This window comes from Glycine max, chromosome 14 (genome assembly GCF_000004515.6).
Source record: "Glycine max cultivar Williams 82 chromosome 14, Glycine_max_v4.0, whole genome shotgun sequence".
NCBI lineage: Eukaryota > Viridiplantae > Streptophyta > Magnoliopsida > Fabales > Fabaceae > Glycine > Glycine max.
This window is the reverse complement of record NC_038250.2, coordinates 9,281,598-9,302,387: the sequence shown is the minus strand read 5'-3', so window position 1 is coordinate 9,302,387 and position 20,790 is coordinate 9,281,598. Positions and strand designations below refer to the sequence as shown.

At 32.6% G+C, this 20,790-nt stretch overlaps 1 protein-coding gene across 2 annotated transcripts; it reads right to left on the bottom strand.

The window, feature by feature from the left end:
• Positions 1-1,316: 1,316 nt before the first annotated feature.
• LOC100777487 (beta-fructofuranosidase, insoluble isoenzyme CWINV6) lies at positions 1,317-4,893 on the bottom strand. 2 transcript variants are annotated; one of them, XM_003544491.5, is made up of 7 exons: positions 4,637-4,893; positions 4,443-4,451; positions 3,139-4,004; positions 2,669-2,827; positions 2,331-2,569; positions 2,168-2,258; positions 1,317-2,087 (listed from the first exon to the last, which is right to left on the bottom strand). In XM_003544491.5, the coding sequence occupies exons 1-7, from the start codon at positions 4,797-4,799 to the stop codon at positions 1,884-1,886; spliced, it is 1,731 nt and encodes a 576-aa protein (XP_003544539.1). In that variant the 5' UTR covers positions 4,800-4,893; the 3' UTR covers positions 1,317-1,883. The 2 variants fall into 2 exon arrangements, with proteins under 2 accessions (XP_003544539.1, XP_040865276.1); XM_041009342.1 differs by having other exon boundaries at positions 4,585-4,718.
• Positions 4,894-20,790: the final 15,897 nt, after the last annotated feature.

Sequence of the window (20,790 nt, the reverse complement as noted above, 5' to 3'; positions counted from 1 at the left end):
TTTGATGGACCAATTGATGTCCCGATGAGGAATTGTTGTGTTATTGTGTTGAGTGTGAATCCTAAAAATTGAGTATTTTTTGCTAATTAACTTGAATTATAGTCTAAATAATCTTTTCTTTAATAGCTTATTTTATAAAAAATTGTCTTTGTCCTGTATCTTCCCACGATGTCATTCAGCTTGGTTTAACAACTTTCTCCAATATCCTTTTTGGTCTCTCTCATTTTTTCACAAGACTAAAAATCTTACAGTTTACTCTCCTAATTAGTCATTGATGTTTCCAATGGCCTTCTTTGTACACGTCCTAACCATCTTAACCGATTTTCAGTCATCTTTTTTCATTATTCACTACAAGAGTACAGTCAGACATATAACACTACAACAAAACATTCATTAAACAGCTTAGCTACCATGTACCTAATTCTGTTCTCTTTCTACTGTTCTGTTTCTACAGCTTAGACTTGATAGGCTCATTTTATGATTATGTACTTTAGTTCATCTAGTTTGGTTTTCCTACCATTGCTAGAGACTTTTCTTGTTTGCCTTCCTATGGCTGTGCATCTTGTAAAGCCATGCTAATTTTTAGTTGAAGTTAGGTAGACCACAAGTCATGCACACAGATTGTCATAGGCACAATTTTATGGCACCTGGACATGAAACCCAACTTGGAAATTTTTTCCTTTTAATTTGACTCCATGCATTTGTGTTTTTGGGGATGTGATCAATTTATTCGCGGAAAATGCTCAGCATATAAATTTGGCTGATAGCTTGCAAAAACTTCTATATTACAACTGGAGTATGGAGGTTTATGATATCTTATTAAGATGTAACTTTACCTACTATGTCATGTTAGATTTTGATGATATAGTTTTCACTCAAATTTTAAGATGTTAAACCATTGTTCTGGTATTTGGTTTGGTGAAGCAGGTTTCCAACATCTCTGCTCAAAGTGGGGCATGACAACAGATAGGTCAAATGTTCAATATTTTTTTTGTTCATAAACATCAAACCACATACTGATATAGCTGTATATCAGTATGTAAATAATGTATATTTGAAACCACTAGTTAAGCCACAATGTATATAATCTGAAACTTGATGAAGAAATTAATGCATCAAACATATACATAGGCTTTTCTCCTCCTTTGGCTGTTGTTTACTCTCTCGTTTCATAGCGCTTCTGTTTTAATCGCTGCCTCCCTTCAGCCATATATTTGAGTGAGACTGTTTCTTCTTTTCAGTGATCTGTCGGATATATATCAATATAGAAAATGCAATGAATATTGGTTACCTCATAAAGAACAAAGAGCATAATGAAAACAAAATACTAATTTGGAAATTTGATTCATGTGAAGATTGTGTAAGCTCCAGGAAAAACTCTGTAGAGTGGTACTGAATTTGGAAATGTTCTTTAACAAAATTGGTGAGTAAGCTAAATTCGTTGATCTGCAGAGACTCATTACTATTAGTTCTTAAATAACAATAGACAGCAGAGTTACATCCCGAATAAGACAACCTTGGAGAGACCAATAAAGAGGGAAAAACAAATTATAAGACACAACTACAACAAGAGAAAACCCTCAATTTCATCCCTGAAGTATTACTCTCTCCTAAATGGTTAGTAAGAAAATTATACAAGTATTCTCTCACATTAGAAATCATAATAAGTAATCCTTCAAGTATTGTAAAATCTATCAAATTGGTCCCTAAAGGTTTGTAAAATATACTAATTCAAGCACTAAACTGATGGATGCTCAATACTTAGTGGATTACTAATATAATTTTATTACTTTTAGAGAGTAAATAGGAGAGAATGCAATACTTCGGATACTAAATTGATGGTTTTATTCAATGCAACAATATCCAAAATCTTCTAATCATTCTTAGGTATAGCTTATGTTTCCCTCACGGCCAATCTCCGCTTGCTTCATGCTCCAAGCATTCAGTTTTGAGACCACCACACTCTGGCTTCCATTGTTAAATGCATAAAGATGGGCATCTTTGTCTATAGCCAACGATGGATAAACTCTACTAGTGATACAAACTCTCCCTTCATCCCCAAAACTCTCAATAATGGAGTGGTCAATCTGCATAACAAGAATACATCAAACTACCAAGCATATCATAAAACAAGGAGGAGTATACTTGTCATTAGAAATAGACATACCAAGCTTCTTAGTGAAATATTTTTGAGATTAGGATCTATGTCAAAGATAGTTCCATATGCAGTTTTGTCAAGATCATGGCGAAATGAGGACCTGCAAAGTGTAGACAAAAATCTGTCTCAATCACAAATTTAAGTTGGGGGAATGTTAGAATTCAGAAGCAACCTTCTTTGGTCATTGCACATTAGACCAACATATCTATTGGGGGCTCTATATATTTTGAAGAAGATTGCAGTATGCTCTTTGAGATCCTTTGAAGCTAAAGCTAACAAACCAAATGGCCCTATTATGCCACTTCTTGATGCATCTTCTTGGCTACAGAGTAGTTGGGGATCAACTCCATCGGGATCAAGAAACTCGGCACTTTGTAGCTCAGGTAGCTCAAACAACACTTCTACATCGGCCTTCAAAAGTTTAAATTTGAAAGTACTTTAACGTTGATGTTGTACTTGGTCTAAAATTTACCATTGAAGAATGGAGATATATAGCATCAATTTACTTACCTGGGATGCAGTGATACCTGAGACTTCAAGATTTGATCCATAGACGAGTTTCTCTCCCATTATACTTATGTGTTTATCACGTAGTTTCTCTACCTCTTCAATTGGCCATTGCACCAATCGCTTCCCACTTTTATCAAGCCAAACTTGCCTAGGAATTGACTACATTCCAAAAAAAAGGATCTTTCGTCACTATGATGCCCTTTCAATCCACATGAGGAGTAATAGTAACACACTTTCTAGCATATTTTTTCTTATACAATCTCTACTATTGATTAGCATTCACTGAAAACTACAATATCACATGTTAGACTCATTAAATTGTGTTTTTCAATAAATTTCAGCTAATAGAGTGTTACAAAGAGTATGGTAAAATGTGTTGCTAACATTCCCTAAAAAACTAGACTTTATGATATGATTCACATGAACATAGTTACATAGAAACAATAAGGTAGCTGAAATAACTAAGATACCTGTAGACCAGCCCATCCTTTTTCAATGTCATCTTGTGTGGAGTCAGACTCGTTCACCCACCCCCACAATATCCTCCTGTTTTTGGCATAGTCAAAAAATGACTTGGAAGCATAGAATTTACCATAGTCATACCTTAAGTCTGAACTAGTTCCTGTAAACCTAACATCAGGAATGAAGTTTTCCTGATCAGATACATATTTACCAAGAAAATAGTAATCATGCTGCTTTCTTAGATAGCTTATCTTCAAGACATGTCTAACACTTGGATTTTGCACAGATGTATCCACCCCATTTTTGCTGCCACTGATGTTAACAGGGAAGAAGTCTGGACACTCACAAACTCCAGTATTATCTGATGCGTAGAAGGGATTAGGATCCACTTTCCAATTAACAAAGTCCTCACTTTGGTAGAGAATTGTCTTCCCTTCATCACCATTTTGAGCACCAATTACTACCCTCCATTTTCCATCCTTTCCCTGCCAAGCAGTTGAAGGGTCTCTGAAGTTATTCACTTCAACTCCACTTGGTGGACTCATGACAGGGTTCTGAGGGTGTTTGATCCATTCCCTTAAGAAGGGGTCTGATAGATTCCTTGGCATAGCCAAGTTCTGAACTTGATGTTTCTTATCATCAATTCCTGTGTACAAAATTACTGGTTGTTCTTTCCCTGGGATTATAGTGGCTGAGCCTGACCAGCAGCTATTATTATCATATGGTCCACTTGGTTCAATAGCATTATTTAGATGAATCCAATTGATGAGATCATAGGATACTGAGTGACCCCATACAATCCTATCACCAAAGGTTGCTGCTTCAGGATTATGCTGGTAGAAAAGGTGATAAACACCTTTGTAGTACATAGGCCCTGGAAGATTAAATCAACATTAAGATCAATCATCTTATTATAGTTTGGGTTGCTTTAACAAAGTATGAATTCTTAGGTCACGATTAGATAAACTTCTCCGTGAGTACTTTTAGGGAAAAAAAATGAATTGAGTTTTTTCCATAAGCTAAAATCAACTTATGCAGTCAAGTTTTTGGAGAAAATAAATGAGGGATTTTCTAGAAGTTATGTTCATAAGTTGATTTTAGCTTATGGAAAAAAATTAATTTATTTTTTCTTCTTATTTTCTTCTCATATAAATACTTACTGAAAAGTTTATCTAAAGAGGGTCTTAATAAGTCAAAGAAATCAAGTTTCAAATGGAACATAAGAGAACATGACAGTTTCTATTTTCTCTTATGGATGATGAGCTGGGGAGGTAACCAAATAACTGATAGTCATATAAATTCACGGGCTTACCATTTGGATCTGCATAATGAAGAATCCATTTCCAATTATAATCAGCAAAAACATGTCAAGTGAAGAAAGAAAAGGATTAGACTTATCAGTGGTATAACAAGAGAAGCAGAACAGAACAGAACAGATAAACTAGTAAACTTACGAAGCATTAATGCTAAAATTAAATTCACAAAGCTTGGTGAGGATGAAAATACCATTCATCCAATTCTGTCGGGGCTGAAAGTGATAAGAAGTTCGGTAAGGTTGTTTTTCAGGTGTTCTATTATTGATGCTATGTGTGGATGTTTCAATTCCATTTCCACTGTTCAGCAGAAAAGGAACTATCACAAATAATAGTAGTTCTGGAATGATCTTCATGATGCAAGCATGTAGGAGAAGGAGAATTTCAACAAGAGAGAAGATGGCTTATCTATGAGTTTTATTTTAGTTTGATCAATGACTTCATATATGCACAGTACATCAAGAAACAGGAATATTATATCCTAAATGGATCTGTCACCTTGTGAAAAGAGACAAAACCAAAGCCAATCAGATTTTAAATATACATCACCTGGGATATATATATATATATATATATAGTTATGCATACAAGTCTACATGATATAATTAAATAAATTTAATTTAATGAAAAATATATTATACACTCACTTTGTAAAATACATTTTATATTACTATCCAATCATAAATTATCACACATGGTAAGATTATTGACTTTTACAATAATTATCTTAAAATTTAAAGATGATTTTTTAATTGATTAGCTTAGTAAATTTTTTTTACTAACAATACATAAACTCAAATTCAATTAGAATGCAGTAATTATAAAAATATTATTATTGTTACTATGATAAAATTATTGACTTTTGTACTAAAATTCTATTACGGGTGGTTTCTAATTAGTTAAGTGAGTGTATGTAAATTCAATCCTAGTTAATACCATGTTTTGACAAATTATTTTAAGCACTTACGGCTGACTCAACCATTAACTTTTAAAAGAACTTGGTATGATTGCACCTAGATCCGAAATTTGGCCATAAAGCATGGCCTTTCCTTAGTGACTAGTGTGGAGGTTGGCCACACGGGACAGGGAAAATATGACAGGCTTGATGCATATGCTCATGTTATGGCTGAAGCTATCTAGAGAGCTTAGCACGTGAAAATTACCCACTTTCCTCACAACAAAATGAGTGTGATGATGATTCTCTATAGCTATAACTGAGTGAAAGAAGTGAATACGTTTAAAGTGTGGCCCAAGCCTCTCAAAAGTGTGCCACATTATTTTAGTAAATTATGTTAGTTAAGTCTCTCTCTCTCTCTCTGTAGTTGTTTTCTTCCTATAATGGCCCAAACAAAATAAAATGGAAAGACAGAAAGACCTTTCAAAAGAACTTAACAGGTATTTGTTTTCTTCCTATGGCATTTAGTATGCTTGGCTTGATACACCCCTTCTTTTTATATTTTTATCATCTAGTTTTTCAATTAAATTATGATATGTGATTTTTTCCCTAACATTAAATGACAATTGAATGGCAAATAAAGAAGGTAGAGTCCTTTCTTTCCCATTTTCTAAACTCTGGTGAGTTAATAGGAGACAAGTTAATCTGCCATACTAGGATGGCATGATCTTGTGTTAATATGTATCTATTCTCATATTATGAATAAAATGAAATGATCTTATTTATCTAAAAAGGAATGGAGGAAGAGAATTTTGATTCTTAAATTAAGAAATTTGTTAATTTGGCACTTATGGGTTACACTATAAAAATTATAGTTAAAGTTAATTAAGTATACATTAAGAGGAGTGACGAAGATTTCAAACAAATAATAATTGGTTTGCCAAAAAAGTTTATAATGGAAATTATTTATTTTTTTATTGGAGGTTGATAGAGAGGTATCCAAATAAAGTAAGAAACTTAAATATAATTTTGTTAACTTGGAGTTGGAAAAAACTTATGATGAAGTGTTAAAAGAAATATTGGAAGACCTTGAAAAAAAAGGTTCTAATGATTTATATTTGAGCTATTTAAGACACGTATTATAGAGTTACTCGTAGTGTGAAAATTCCTAAAAATGAAATTGAAGACTTTCCTATAGAAATAATTTCATATCGTAACTCATTTTTAAGTTCTACTTGTTTAACCTAATTTTAGATGTGTCTATTAGGTACATCCAAAGGACTTCATATATTACATTTTTTTTCCGCAGATGATATAATTTTAATTTACAAAGGGAAATAGTTAACGTTCAACATGAATTTTGGAGACCAATTTTGAAAACGAAATATCTCCACTTAGTAGGAATAACAAAAAGTATATGTATTGTTGTTTTAGCAAAAGACAAAAGGAATAAAAATTCAAACAAAAGGAATAAAAATTCAAAGAAAATTGGGAGAAAATATTTAACCACAATTTTTTAAATTTAAATATTTAGAATCATACTACAAAATAATTTGGAAATTAATGGAAGGTCACACATAAGATAATTTTTTTTTACTAAAATAGAGAAAGTATTCAAAAACTAATTGTGATAGAAAAATGGCTACTAAACTTAAAAGCAAATTTTATGCTATAGTTATATGTCCGACTAGTGAATGTTACTGTAGAATAAAAGAATGTTTTGGACTTTGAAAGAACAAAAATAGAAAATGGGGAGTGTGTATCTGATGGCAGATTTTACAACATAAACCATAATAGAGCAGAGTTGGCAGGTGAACGGGGGAAATGATCTTTGTTATAATTTGTGTGCTTATATGGCGAAGGTCTTCCTAAACAAATATTTCTTAGTTGATTTCATCAATCTATCACGTGATTGGTGATTTAAATAAGGAGACCCAATCGTTAACGAACCATATAATATAAGTTCTAATTAAAAATATTAAAGTCTTCTAAGAAACATTTCTTAGGGCAGATTCCTCCTACACGCAGTTACAGAAAATGAGGTTGACAACCACCAATGAGCTGTTCAAGAAAAATGAATCCAATTGCAAGTGGTAATTAATTTTAAATTTGGTGTAGCCATGCTATTTTGCTAAATCACAATGTAATTGATCTAAAAAAACTAACGATTAACATAACATAACACACTCTTTTTAATATATACTAATTTAATTCTCCATATCTTGGTATTAAGAAATAATACTTTTATATTATTTAAATTTTTAATATATTATTAATTATTTAGTTTAAATTTTAATAAATATGTATTAGTAGTTATGCCAATAAATAATTTACACGATTCTTAGGTATTATAATTGATTTAAGATTCTATTGAAAATATAATAAAATAGGGTAAATATATAAAATTTATACTAATTGAATTATTTAAAGAATATCACTCAATAAAATAAAACATTCATTTATATATATAAGAGTAGATTTTTTATTAAATGACCTTCATAAAAGTTTAATTTATCAAATAACATAAATACATGCCGTATAAAAAGAGTAACATATCATTCATTTAATGAGAAAAAATATTGATAATATTAAAATGACGAGTTTCATTTTAGCTATCACTACTCGATCCAGGCCCAGAGAAATCTAGCTAGCATTACTAAACTAATAATTTTGTTTGGGCTTAACATGTAATTTGATCCCTTAATTTATTAGAAGTGTTTAATTAGATTTTTGTATTTTTACTATACAATTGAATCCCTTAGTTTTCTAATCTTATCCAATTTGATACTTTTCGTCACCTCTGTCAAATCCATCAACGAAAAGTTACACGTGACACTTACTAATATTTTTTTAACAACGTCCACATATATAGTGGTGGTTAGAAACTGAAACTATATTTATTATTATTATTATTATTTTATTTTTTTTTTAAAAAAAGTCGTGAATAATAGATCTGGAGAAGCCAAGTGTCCAACACTGCATCCAACAAAAACTCCAACGCCATGGTCACTCCAAACCTTAAACACTTTACCTCCATGTTCTTGTTCCTTTTCCTCTCCTGCACCATCACAATTCATAGACACAGCATTTCCTCTGTCTCAATGCACCACCACAAGCCGTCGCCCCTCGTTGAATCTCACCACCACCCTTTCTTGTGTTAGATCTGAGATTTATTTTTCATATCTTGGTTATTCGCTGATGACTCGTTAATGCGGCACCACCACTGACATTAGATCAATCCGTGAAGAAGGAATTGGTGGTTAGTGACCGTCTCCCCCTTCGAATCGAGAAGGGATAGCCAAAAGAAGAAGCGAATGTGAACGTGTGCGGAGGAAGAAGCAGATGTGAGGCCGATTTCTAATTTCTGTTTACCTTTGTTATTCAATTTTCTATTGAGATTCTAAAATGTAGAGAAAAAAACTTGTGGAGGAATCCTAAGATCCTCGTAGTGTTGATTTGGGTTTGTTAAAGCTCATCATTAAGTAGTTTTCTATGGTTGAGATAATAGGAAAAACATTCTGTTTTGTTGGGAACTTGGAAGCATGTGGAGGGCAGTAATGGATGTTCATGACAAAATGGTGCATAAGTGATCGATGCAAAAATACTACATAGTTGGGTTGAAAGATAAAATGAATAAAAGTTATTGGGAATTTTCTGATTTTTATTTTAAATTATAACAATATAGTGGTAGCTAAAAACTATACACTATGTACAACTTATTACAAACAATAAAAATAATATTCTTGAAGTGTCACATGTAACTTTTCATTAATTGATTTGACACAGGTAACAATAAGGATTTAATCAGGTAAAATTAGAAAATTAAGGAAATCAATTGCATAGTTAAAAAATAAAAGACTTAATTGAATACTTTTAATAAACTAAGAGACCAAATTACACATTAGAGATATAATTTTACAGATTTTTTTATTGACAGCAAAGTAAAGTTACATTAAGCTGACATAGTCTGTATTTTTGTGATACACACACAAACACACAATTTTTATTTTAAAGTATTTAAAAATATATAATGTAAACAATATTCTTAAAACTATAAAGAAGTTTTAGTGATTCCTCCCACATACATTGAAGGTAAAGAGATTCGACAACACACATGACCAAATTTGATAAGGTCAACCACCTCACGTGAAAACAACTGTTGCAACAGTGAAGGATTCCAATCCTCATCATCGCCCACAAGTTGATGAACTTTTAAATTAGCCAACTGCTGGAAAATCTCATTTGTTTGTTGGGGAATAATATTTATGTTTAAGATTTAATTTATCATGTTATCAATTATAATAACAAATTATTTTTTATTTTATTATATTTATTATTTTATTAAATTGTTAATTTCATAAGTCCTTGATTAAAATTAGATGTTTGTTATGATAGTAGATATTATAATAATGAGAAATAAGTCTTTTATAATTTTAATCTAAATTGTTCTTGATAGTATGATTATTGTGAATAAGACATCAATAATTTAGATAAATTAATATTAACTATTAAAAATTGTTCTTGATAGAAGATTAATAGATCTCATTTATTAGATGATATATATATGGATGCCATCATTGAACTGACTCAAGTGAGAATTTATGATGGTTAATATTATCTTGATATCTCAATAGGAAGTTCTCGAGAAGAAATATAATAGTTTTCTTTAACTTGCAATGATCATAGTAATTAACAAGTTATTTGTTATATTTTAATTTCGGACACCTAATGTCTTTGACATTAATTGAATGAATATTGGATATGATTAAATACTTGTGGAATTAATGATTAACAAAGAAGGAATTCATCAACTCTAGATAATGAGTTTGAGCTCTATGATAAGATTAAGACATTGGCCAAAGCAAAAGAAGAAAAAAAGTTTCTTAAGTCATTCATTGATTAAATGTGTTAGCTTATTAGAATTTGACCATAATACTATACTCTATAGTTGACCTTGAGCGATAAATAATGAAATAAAATATTACATTATTCTTTTATGGATTCTTGAAGGTAAAAGATGTTATTACTTCATGCTATCTGGACATTACGGAATGTTGTTAGACTTCTACCTTAATTAGTAAATTAAATATAATTAGACTAATTTAGTGTCGATTTAGTATTGAATCTATGGGGTCACACATAAACAAGTGTTTCAATCTTTGCAAAAGAAAATAATTTATTTGATAATTAAATTAGAGAATTTAATTTAATCAAATAAATATTTTAGTGGAATATTATATTTTTGCTAGCACCAAGAATATAATTAATATAAAAAAGGGAGTGTTATTTTATAAATGTGGAAGTGGTCCATAAAATAAGGATAATATTCTATTGCTGCATATCAGGATCAGATCATGTGATTAATTATCGTAATTAGTCGTGTAATTAATTATGAATTATCTTTATCTTATATCATGAAACTTTTAAAATAAAATTTATGTGATAGTTTTTATTTTTATAAAGGTAAAGAGATATGAAATTATTTTAAATAAAATATTTTCTTTTTTTTTTCTTTGAGAAAAATCCCAAATCCATGTGTCTTTAACATTATGAATAGAAGCATATACCTAAGGCAAAGTGCATTAGATACAAACTAGAAAAGTTCAAGACTAGTTTTAGATCTGAAAAATAAAAAAAGAATTGTTCTTTAGAGTTTCACTCATCAAAGAGTTGACAACAATCTCGGTATGGATACACTAGAGTCTTCACACTATTGAAGAAAATTTTTGTTGTCTCAAGAATGCACATCCGAGTGCGCAAACCTATTTTTCTCTATTTATTATTGTTGAATATTTTTGTATGCAAAATATATCATAATTTTCTGCTACAAGTGTTGGGAACACTTCTATGTAACTATCATAAATATCAATGTCAGCTAACCTCAACTCATTGTTGACCCATCTAACTTCCCAAACATTGACCATTCTCCCATCTCCAATAGCCCAAGACCCATCACTAACTGCGGCCAAATCTCAACCACAAATTTCCAAATAAGAGAATCTTGAGGTTTGGCAATCAAGGAACTAGAAATGAGACCCTGTCTAGCATACTTCCCTTTTAGGACTTGGCACCATAAACTATTCCCATCATTTCTAAGCATCCACCCCAATTTCATATTACAAGCTAAATTCATGTGCTTAAGATTACACATAGTTATTCCTCCATAAACCTTTGGCCTTATTATAGTGTTCCAGCTCACAACATGCATTTTCTTCCCGCCCTCTTGATTTCCCCATATGAAGGATCTCTCAGCTTTCTCAATTTTATCAAGAAATTCTGGGACATTGTGGGGCAAAATGTTTTTATAGCAACACTTCAATTTTTCAAACAAGGTTGGCTCCTTCCTAACTTGAACTCTAATCTGGTGGTTTTGATTCCTAAGACCCCTAATGACGATCAAATAGAGCACTTCAAGCCCATTGCCTTGGCTAATTATCAATTTAAGAAAATTACAAAAGTATTAGTGGACAAAATTTCTTTTGTGGCTCCTAAGTTTATTTCTCCAAACCAGCGTGGATTCTTTAGGGAAATGCACATGCTTGATTGTGTTTGCACTACCTTTGAAGCGATTAATATGCTGAACAAGCAAGTCTTCGGTGGAAACCTTGCTTTGAAAATTGATATCAAGAAGGCATTTGATTCTATGTACTGTGTAACACCCTCTGTCCCACACATATATGTACTAATAATAAAATGAATAAGAAATCAGAATTAATTAAAAGTTTTTAAAACACATTTAAATAAAAGCATTTCAAAAGGGTAAAGGATTCACATTCACTTCACTATTACCAAATAAAACTTGTCTGAAACATTTTTGGCGCAAAACATCATGTAATTAAACAAAACTCATGTCTCAATGTCACATCCTATCAGAGCATTGTGTCCCGATGTCCTTCAGCACAAGGTTCCTTAAAACAATTCACCTAGTCATTTGTTCCCATGAACATAAAGTTCGAGATCATCACAAGATTCAAACACAAACAACACACGGGGAGTGAGTTATCACATTTCTAACTAAGAGAGAGAAACAAGACAACATGTAGATATACATATCATATAAATGAAATACAACTTACTTAAACATAACTCATGTCATTCCACCACTTTGTTGTGTAACATCACATCATAATATAACACGTCTCATTCATTTTCACATCATTCACGTCCTCAAGGATCAAAACACAATATCACTAAATCAATCAATATCGATCAATACACAAGCATTATGCAACAAATACACTAAGACTTAATCCTATATGCAATGTGGTACCATGTCAGTGAAAAACTTTGTCGGGTGCTTAAAAGTACATGACAAGACAAACCACACACTGGTAAGTTAGATCACTCTCACTAGGTAAAATCATAGGGAGACCAGTAGGGTCACGCTGTTTTGCGAGAATGTTCCAACCATGTAGGATCGGCACATACTTAAAGGAGCACTCAAACTGGGTGTATTTACCCCCAAGGTCTAGACTCCAAAGAGTCCGTCAAGGCCTCTCCCTCCTGATTCAGGTCCAATCCAGAAAATATTTTAGCACATAGACTATCTATGAATTGTATAAAACACACAACTCTTTAATTGTTCTCAAAATAATTTTATCTCGTCACGCTTATGATTAAACTCGTTGGGTCCCCACAGTGATTTCCATCACAATACTCATTGCGCATTAACTCGTCGCCCTTAAATGATCTTATAGTCGTGTGATTATACGATTCATAGCTCACAACTCAATGCACACAACATCTCAATGCACACATATATTACAAGTCAATACATACTCAATTTATCACATATACTCGGTCTCAATCACAATACTATAACCCAAAGTAGCATGTTATCACACCTCATGAATCATATACATTTTACCTACGAACTATGCAATATACACAACTACTCAATTGTTTTTAAAATCATTTAAAATCGTCGGGTTCCCACAGTGGATCTCATCACAATACTCGTCGACCTTAAAGGATCTTACAATTGTGTGATTGCACAGTTCATAACTCACAACTCAATATATATAACATCTCAATACACACGTATCTCACCATTAATCACAGGTTCAATTTGTCACTTACTCACAATTTGAATCACTATTTCATAATCTGAATATAACAATTTATACAAAAATGCTTCTCACAATATGGGGAGTAAAACCCCTCAAACAATTTCACACAATCATATTAAAATCAATGAATCAAAATCATAAGTCAAAAATACGAAAACACCAAGAGCACTCAATTTTATCAACCAATTCACATCAGAATATCAATTGGTCCGTCAAACACAACAATATCATATTTATAATCGTAAAGGAAAAATTATAATTCAATAAGCATCCCAAAATAAACCTCAATTTAATCCTAAGGATCCCTACACATGTTCATTCTAATCCCCAATTGCGATAAACTCATCCCTTACCTCTAAGCGGGCTCATGTGTGTATTCCGATAGCCATAGTGACATCTCTAGCGGTTTCTTGAGATTTCTCAAGCTTTTTCTCTGGTTGCTCTACTAGGGTTTTCAAGCGTTAGAGAGAAGGAGAAGAGATTGAAGCTTTCATTCCATTGTCTGTGCGCGATGAGTATTTTTCTCTCCACAGACATTAATTTAAAATCCCAACAGTGAAGATATGCTGAAATGAATTGCTAACCTGGTTTCCAAATTTCATGACGATCCAACAGTTAACGAGTCTGAGATTGTAGATTTGCTGGAACGAGTTTGAGTGTATGCGAGAAAAAGAAAGCTACGATGCAAAGGGAATTTCTCTCATCTCAGACATTGACTCGCAAATTCCAACGGTGAGAATGTTTGGAAATGAGTTCCGAACCTGATTCTCAATTTTCATGATGATTTAACGGTTAACGAGTCTGTGATCGTCATTTACTGAAACAAGTTTGGGTATATGAAAAAAGAGAAGGTTTTGGGAGAGGAAGAAGGAAAAATGAATTTGAGATGAAGAGAGAGCGTAAAGACGTATCGTCATATGAGAACTCACTTAACATCTAACATATCTCTATTTATATTTAGGATACTCTTAGCCTATTTTTTACTTTATTTTTTTTATTATTTTATAAACAAATTGTTTTATTTTATCTCAAATGAATAAATAAAATATTTTTTATTTTTCTTTAAATTATTATTTTAATTATAAAAACATCATCATTTTTTCTAAAATTTTATTTATCTTTGAATAGAAATTTTTTTAATTCATTTAAAAAAATGAGATGTTACATGCTCCTCCTAAAGTTTATCCTGACAGTTCTAAAAGTATTTGGTTTTCATCACTCTTTCTGTAATTAGGTGGAAACTATCTTACTTTCTGTCAAACTTTCAATTTCAATTTCTATTAATGGTTCCTTAGTTGGTTTTTTCTCCGGTAAAAGAGGTGTTAGGCAGAGAGACCTGCTCTTTCCCCTTCTCTTTTGTTTTGCCGAGGACGTTCTTCGTAGAGCAATTTCAAATTTGGTTGATAAGGGCATCTTGCCGCCAATGGCTAGTCCTAGAGGTTTGCAAACCCTAACTCATGTTTTGTATGTTGATGACATCATGATTTTTTGCAGGGGTACTAAAAAGAACCTCTGAAATCTCATGGACCTGTTTTATACCTATGGCAAGGTCTTCGGGCAAATCATCAGTTTGGAGAAATCCAATTCTTTTGCCGGTTCTATTCCGCAAACAGAGTAAAGGCAATTGCTAGTTTATTAGGATTCAAGGAGGGATCTCTGCTTTTTCATTTATCTTGGTGTTCCTATTTTTATAGGGAAATCAAGGGGAAGACACTTGCAACTAATCACGGATAAGATCAAAACGAAGCTTGCTTCTCGGAAAGGCCTTCTTCTCTCTATTATGGGAAGAGTGCAATTGGTGAAAATAGTGGTTCATGGAATGTTAATCTACACCGATAGATGGATCAAGAATTTTTATTTGGTCGGGAGATGTCTTAGTTAGAAAGCTCATGATTGTTGCTTGGACAATGGTTTGCTTTCTTACCTCTGAGGCTGGTCTTGGAATTAAATCTATCCATACTATTAACAATGTTGTTATGTTGAGACTTGGTTGGGAAATGTATCCTCTGATGTTCCTTGGACTTCTCTCCTTTGAGCAAGGACTTTGAGAAATAAGCATCCTACCTTGGCTTATTTTTCTTCTTCCATCTGGCCTGGCATTCGAACCTTCTTTCTGACTGTTTTGCCCAACGCTACTTGGCAGCTTAGCGTAGGTGGAAGTATCAATTTTTGGACTGATAAATGGCTATCTGATCCGATTGTAAATCTAATTTCTCTTTCTAAGCACCTCTATGGGTCACTTTTAGCTTCTGTCAAGGATTTTAGTCAAGATGGCAACTGGGTAATTCCTCTTGTTCTTGCTGCTTAGTATCTGCTTGTTGCAGATCAAATCAAAGACAGAATCATCCCTCTTTTCCCCAGTTATAATGACCATGTTCTATGGGGCCTAAATGACTCTGGGCACTTGTCATTTAAGGATCCTTTCCTCTTTCTCTCTCCAGTACTGAGCCGTCTCTCTTGAGGGAAACTGCTTTGGAATTCTTTTGTTCCTCCCTCTAAAGATTTCGTTATGCGGAGAATTTTTTACCACAGAATGCCAACAGACCATAATCTATGGAAAAAGGGTTGTCACAGTCTCTATGTGTAGTCTCTGTGATGATCATTATGAAATCATTCATCATCTATTTCTTGAAGGCAGGTTTGCCAATCAACTATGGGACTGGCTCGGTGATGTTCTTAATTATCCCTTAGACAAGTCTTCCATCCCTAATCTTTTGACGATTTGTTCTAAGTATTGGTCTCAACAAATCCATGATCTAATCCTTGCAACTGCCATTAATATTTTAGATTATCTGGCATTGCAGGAACAAGCTCAAATTTGATAATCTTAATATTCCTTTGCTGATTGCCATCAATTTAGTGGTTGCCACTGTTTCTCTTTCGACCAGGGCTGCCATCTTCAATTTCATAATTTTCCATTCTAAATTGTTTCTCTTTCACTGGGAATCCTAGATGTCCAATCTCCATCAAAGAAGTGATTTGGCATGCCCCTATTTGTGGCTAGGTAAAGTGTAATATTGATGGGGCTTCTAAAGGCTCTTCGGGCTTAGCTACGGGATCTTTAGAGACAACAGTGCTGCAACCTTGGAATGTTTCTCGACAAATCTTGTTGTGAAGCACACTCTTATTGTATAATTATTTGGAGCCATATTAGCTATTGAAATTGCGTTTAAAAAAGGTTGGCATAGTTTGTGGCTAGAGTGCGACTCTTTACTTGTGGTTCAAGCTTTTTCTTTTGACTTTATTGTTCCTTGGGCTATTAGGAATAGCTGGAAAAATTGTATAATCATGACTAAAAGTATGCTTTTGTAGTTGGACGACACATCTACCATGAGGGTAATACTTGTACAATTAGGTTAGCCTCTCATGTACCTCTTCAGAAGGCTTTTTGTGGTGGGATCTAATCCCATCTTTCTTCTTAACTGACTTCACTAGGAATAGATTGGGTCTTCCTAGTTATAGATTCAAATAGTTCGGCAAATTTACTGTACAGGGCTTGTTTTAGAAACAATTTACCAAACGGGGTCTGTTTTAAAACAAATTGCAAAGGGGGTCTGTTGTTGACGTGGGTGTCGCCATTGTTATTGACGTGAAGCTTGTAACGCCACTGGCAATGACGAGAACAAGGATGCCGCCATTGGCAGCAGCGGGATGGGGTATGACTCAGCCTAAACCGCCATTCGTACTGGTGGGACAGGCTGAGTAGGAGAGAGAGAGGAGCATGTAACGCCATTGGGGCTGGCGGGACATGCCAACGTGGGCAGTCCCGCCATTAGCTCCAACGTAACACGTTGATGGGACTGAAGCATTAGGTGATGAGACTGAAGCGTAATGCAGGGTTCTGAAATGCAATCTGAATCATTTTTTTATGATACAGGCTAGGGTTCACATGCAATCTGAATCATTTTTTTGTGATGCAGGCTAGGGTTCACATGCAATCTGAATCATTTTTTTGTGATACAGGATAGTTCACATGCACCCACTTCTTGCTTTAGAGGAGACTAGGACACTGTATTGGATAGGGCAATCAGAAATCACATGCATGGCATGTTAAAGATTAGGGCTAGGCAAGTAGGAGGTGACGTGCATACAGATTTACTTTAATAATAGCGTGTAAATTTACTTTGCACATAGCTTTTTGGTAAAAATTTCTTTAAATAGAGCAAACTTGCAATGACACTCAACATGCAAAAATTTGCCATTGAAGAGAGTATCAAATAGTGTGAAAGAGGAAGAAAGATTTTCGTTTTGACATTGAAGAGAGTATCAAATAGTGTGAAAGAGGAAGAAAGATTTTCGTTAAATTTGCTGATTCTATTGTAAGGATGTTTTATATTTATTTAAATAAAGTTTTCTTTCGTTTTGTTTATTTATCATGTACAAATTTTTTATTTTGAAGTAACAAATATTATGGTTAGAATGAAATTTGAAGCTCAAATTTAAGTGTATTAATTTTGTAAATTACGTTTTAAATTTAAAAATTATTAGTAGTAATTATTTGTAAGCCTTTTTGTTAATGGTTTTTGTGTCTGAAGTATTATTTGACATATAATTTAATTTAAGACAAAAACTAATTACATGCTATTTCTTAAGTATTTTGTGGTTTGTCCTGAGTACGAAGTTTCACTTGTAATAAAATTTAGTATAAGTTAACAAAAAGAAATTGTAATTTTAATTATAAAAACAATAAGAAAAATATTACCAATTTTAAAAGTCCCGTCATTTAAATTTACTAACATAAAAACTAGCATGGGAATAACAATTTTTCGTTACTATATTTATTAGTAATTTATTGATTTTTAATAATCTTAAAAGAACTTTACTTGGATTTTTAGATTATTTTATACTTTATGGTAAATAAGAAAAATATTGAGACAACAAACTAGCACTAGATAAGGTCTAATACTTCTCCAGTTTTCGAAAAATAATAGGTGAATATTTTATCTCTCCAAGCAATCACTAGGACAGAATATTAAAAAATATAGTTGAATTAATTCTTTAACACTCACTAATTTTGTATCTCTTTGTTTTTATGGCATATATAATATTAGTTATTATACTTGAATTGTATATATTTCTTTTATCTCTTTGTCTCACTAAGTTTCAAATTAGTTGTTCACCGAGTATTCTTTGCCTTACATATACCTGCATGTAGTTAAGTTAATTAATTAACCATTGAGACTATTCACTGGACATGGAGAACAATTAGGCCTTATTTGTCTCTCCTCCACTCCTATATATAGAGAGTATACTTTCCTACTAATTTTCTCATATGTATATATATGATATATCCTTCATTACCGAACATATCTCATTTGAGTTAAGTAAGTTGTTCTCGTCAATTAGTACTGAAAAACGGCTTCGAAGATACAAATATTGGGGCGCCTAGGCGTGTTGGTCATGTTCCGTCTGAAATTTTTTTAAGTCTAATCCTTTCATTTATAACCCTTCCATTTTGTGTCTGTCTGGAATTTTTTTGAAGTTGAGGAATTTTCCATAAATTATCTAATTAGAGTAATTTTTTTAGAATAAAGTATGAATGTGTAGTTTAAGTTTAATAGAGGAAGAAAATAAATATTTTATATTTGTATCATCGACAAAATATTTAATTGAAGTAATGATTTTATTTGTTAGACTAAAATTTGAAGGTAAAGTTTAAGTGAATTAATTTTTTTAATTAGAATTTTTATTATAAAATTAGTATCAGTAATTATTTATTTTAAAACTACTATTGTTATGATTAATTATTTTTAATTTTGATCATGTAGGTATATCATGAATTCAATTATTACAGTGTTGTATTTCAACGGAAGAGTATATAAAGACAATGATGGTGTAATATTTGAAGACAGTAAAAAGGCCATTCAGATTAAACGCGGGATTAGTTTCAATGCTTTGAAGAAAAAAATTGGAGATAAGGTAAAGTTAGAAAATAATGAAATTATTTCTACTATAAGTTGTAGATTTTTAGTTTCAGGAAAATATGTTGCGTTGCAAATTTGTGATGACGAAGATGTTGAAACTATGATCGAAAGTTTTCAACAACAACAACAAATGTCAGTTCTAGAATTGTACGTAGAAAAGGATGTTGTTGGTGGCTCGATGTTTCATGCTGCAAATTCTGTTACGTCATGTGGACGTAATGTATCTCATCATGAGTCGGAACTGCCAAGAAATATAAGCAATTTACATGATGATGAAGATGATGATGATGATTATCTTGCATCTAACTCATACGTTGAAGAGTCTTTTCGATGAAGATGATAGTATGATGGAATATCTGATACAGACGATGAAGTCACTGACATCGTTGAACCAGTTTCAATTGTTCACCCAACCGAAGGTAAATGTTTGTGAAATACAAAATTAGTTGAATACATCTATCTTTTTATGAGAATTGTATTTAATGGTAACTAAATAGGAGTAGTTTTTTGACGTGATTTTTTTTTAAATTATTAGGTGTACCACAAATTCAAAATCCATTTTGGAATGATGCTACGCATTATAATAATATCAATTGGAGTCATCCGAACGAGGAGGACATTTGTGGTCTGGGCATGCCAACGACTTTTAATGTTGGACAAGAATTATATGTTGGCATGGATTTTGACAGTAAAGATGCGGTCAAAAATGCACTGAAACAATATGTGATGAAGGTGCATCAAACTTTTAAGGTTGTTGAAACGAAATCACACAAATATATCGTTTATTGCCCCAACAACACCGAAGAGTCTCCTTGCCCTTTTTATATGAGGGCAATTTTATCCAAAAAAACTGATGCATGAAAAGTGACACAATGGGGTGGACCGCACACATGTCTAAATATGACTATGACACAAGACCATGAGAAACTTGATTCAAATTTAATTGCGACTTGCGTAGTAGGTACGTTTTTTATGTTCATATTATCCTAGTTTTGCGTTATTTGTTATTTTAATTTGTAATTTTATTTTATTATTTGAATTACAGGCATGATCAGAGAAGATCCATCAATAAAAATTTCTTTGATTCAAGAAAGGATAAATAGTGAATTTTCCTATAAGGTTTCATACAGAAAAGCATGGATGGCCAAACAAAAGGCGATTGCAATTGAATATGGCGATTGGGAAGAGTCGTATGTGAAACTCTCGTCATGGCTAACACACATGCAAAATCATTCTCCTGGCTCTTACTTTCAAATACTACATGACGATTTTATTGTTGGTAATAGGGTGAGTCGCGAACATCGTCAGTTTCATAGAGTATTTTGGACATTTGGTCAATGCAAAGAGGCTTTTAAGTACTGTAAGCCAATCATACAAGTTGACGGCACACATTTATACGACAAATACCGTGGGACCCTGTTAATGGCCACATCGCAAGATGGAAATGGTGGTGTTCTTC

Excerpts from the sequence above, each read along its gene's own strand:
- LOC100777487 (XM_003544491.5), bottom strand. The coding sequence starts at position 4,799 with ATGAAGATCATTCCAGAACTACTATTATTTGTGATAGTTCCTTTTCTG. Across the intron at positions 2,570-2,668 it reads CAGGTATCACTGCATCCCAG|GCCGATGTAGAAGTGTTGTT; the intron begins GTAAGTAAATTG and ends AAACTTTTGAAG. Across the intron at positions 2,259-2,330 it reads ATGTGCAATGACCAAAGAAG|GTCCTCATTTCGCCATGATC; the intron begins GTTGCTTCTGAA and ends TACACTTTGCAG.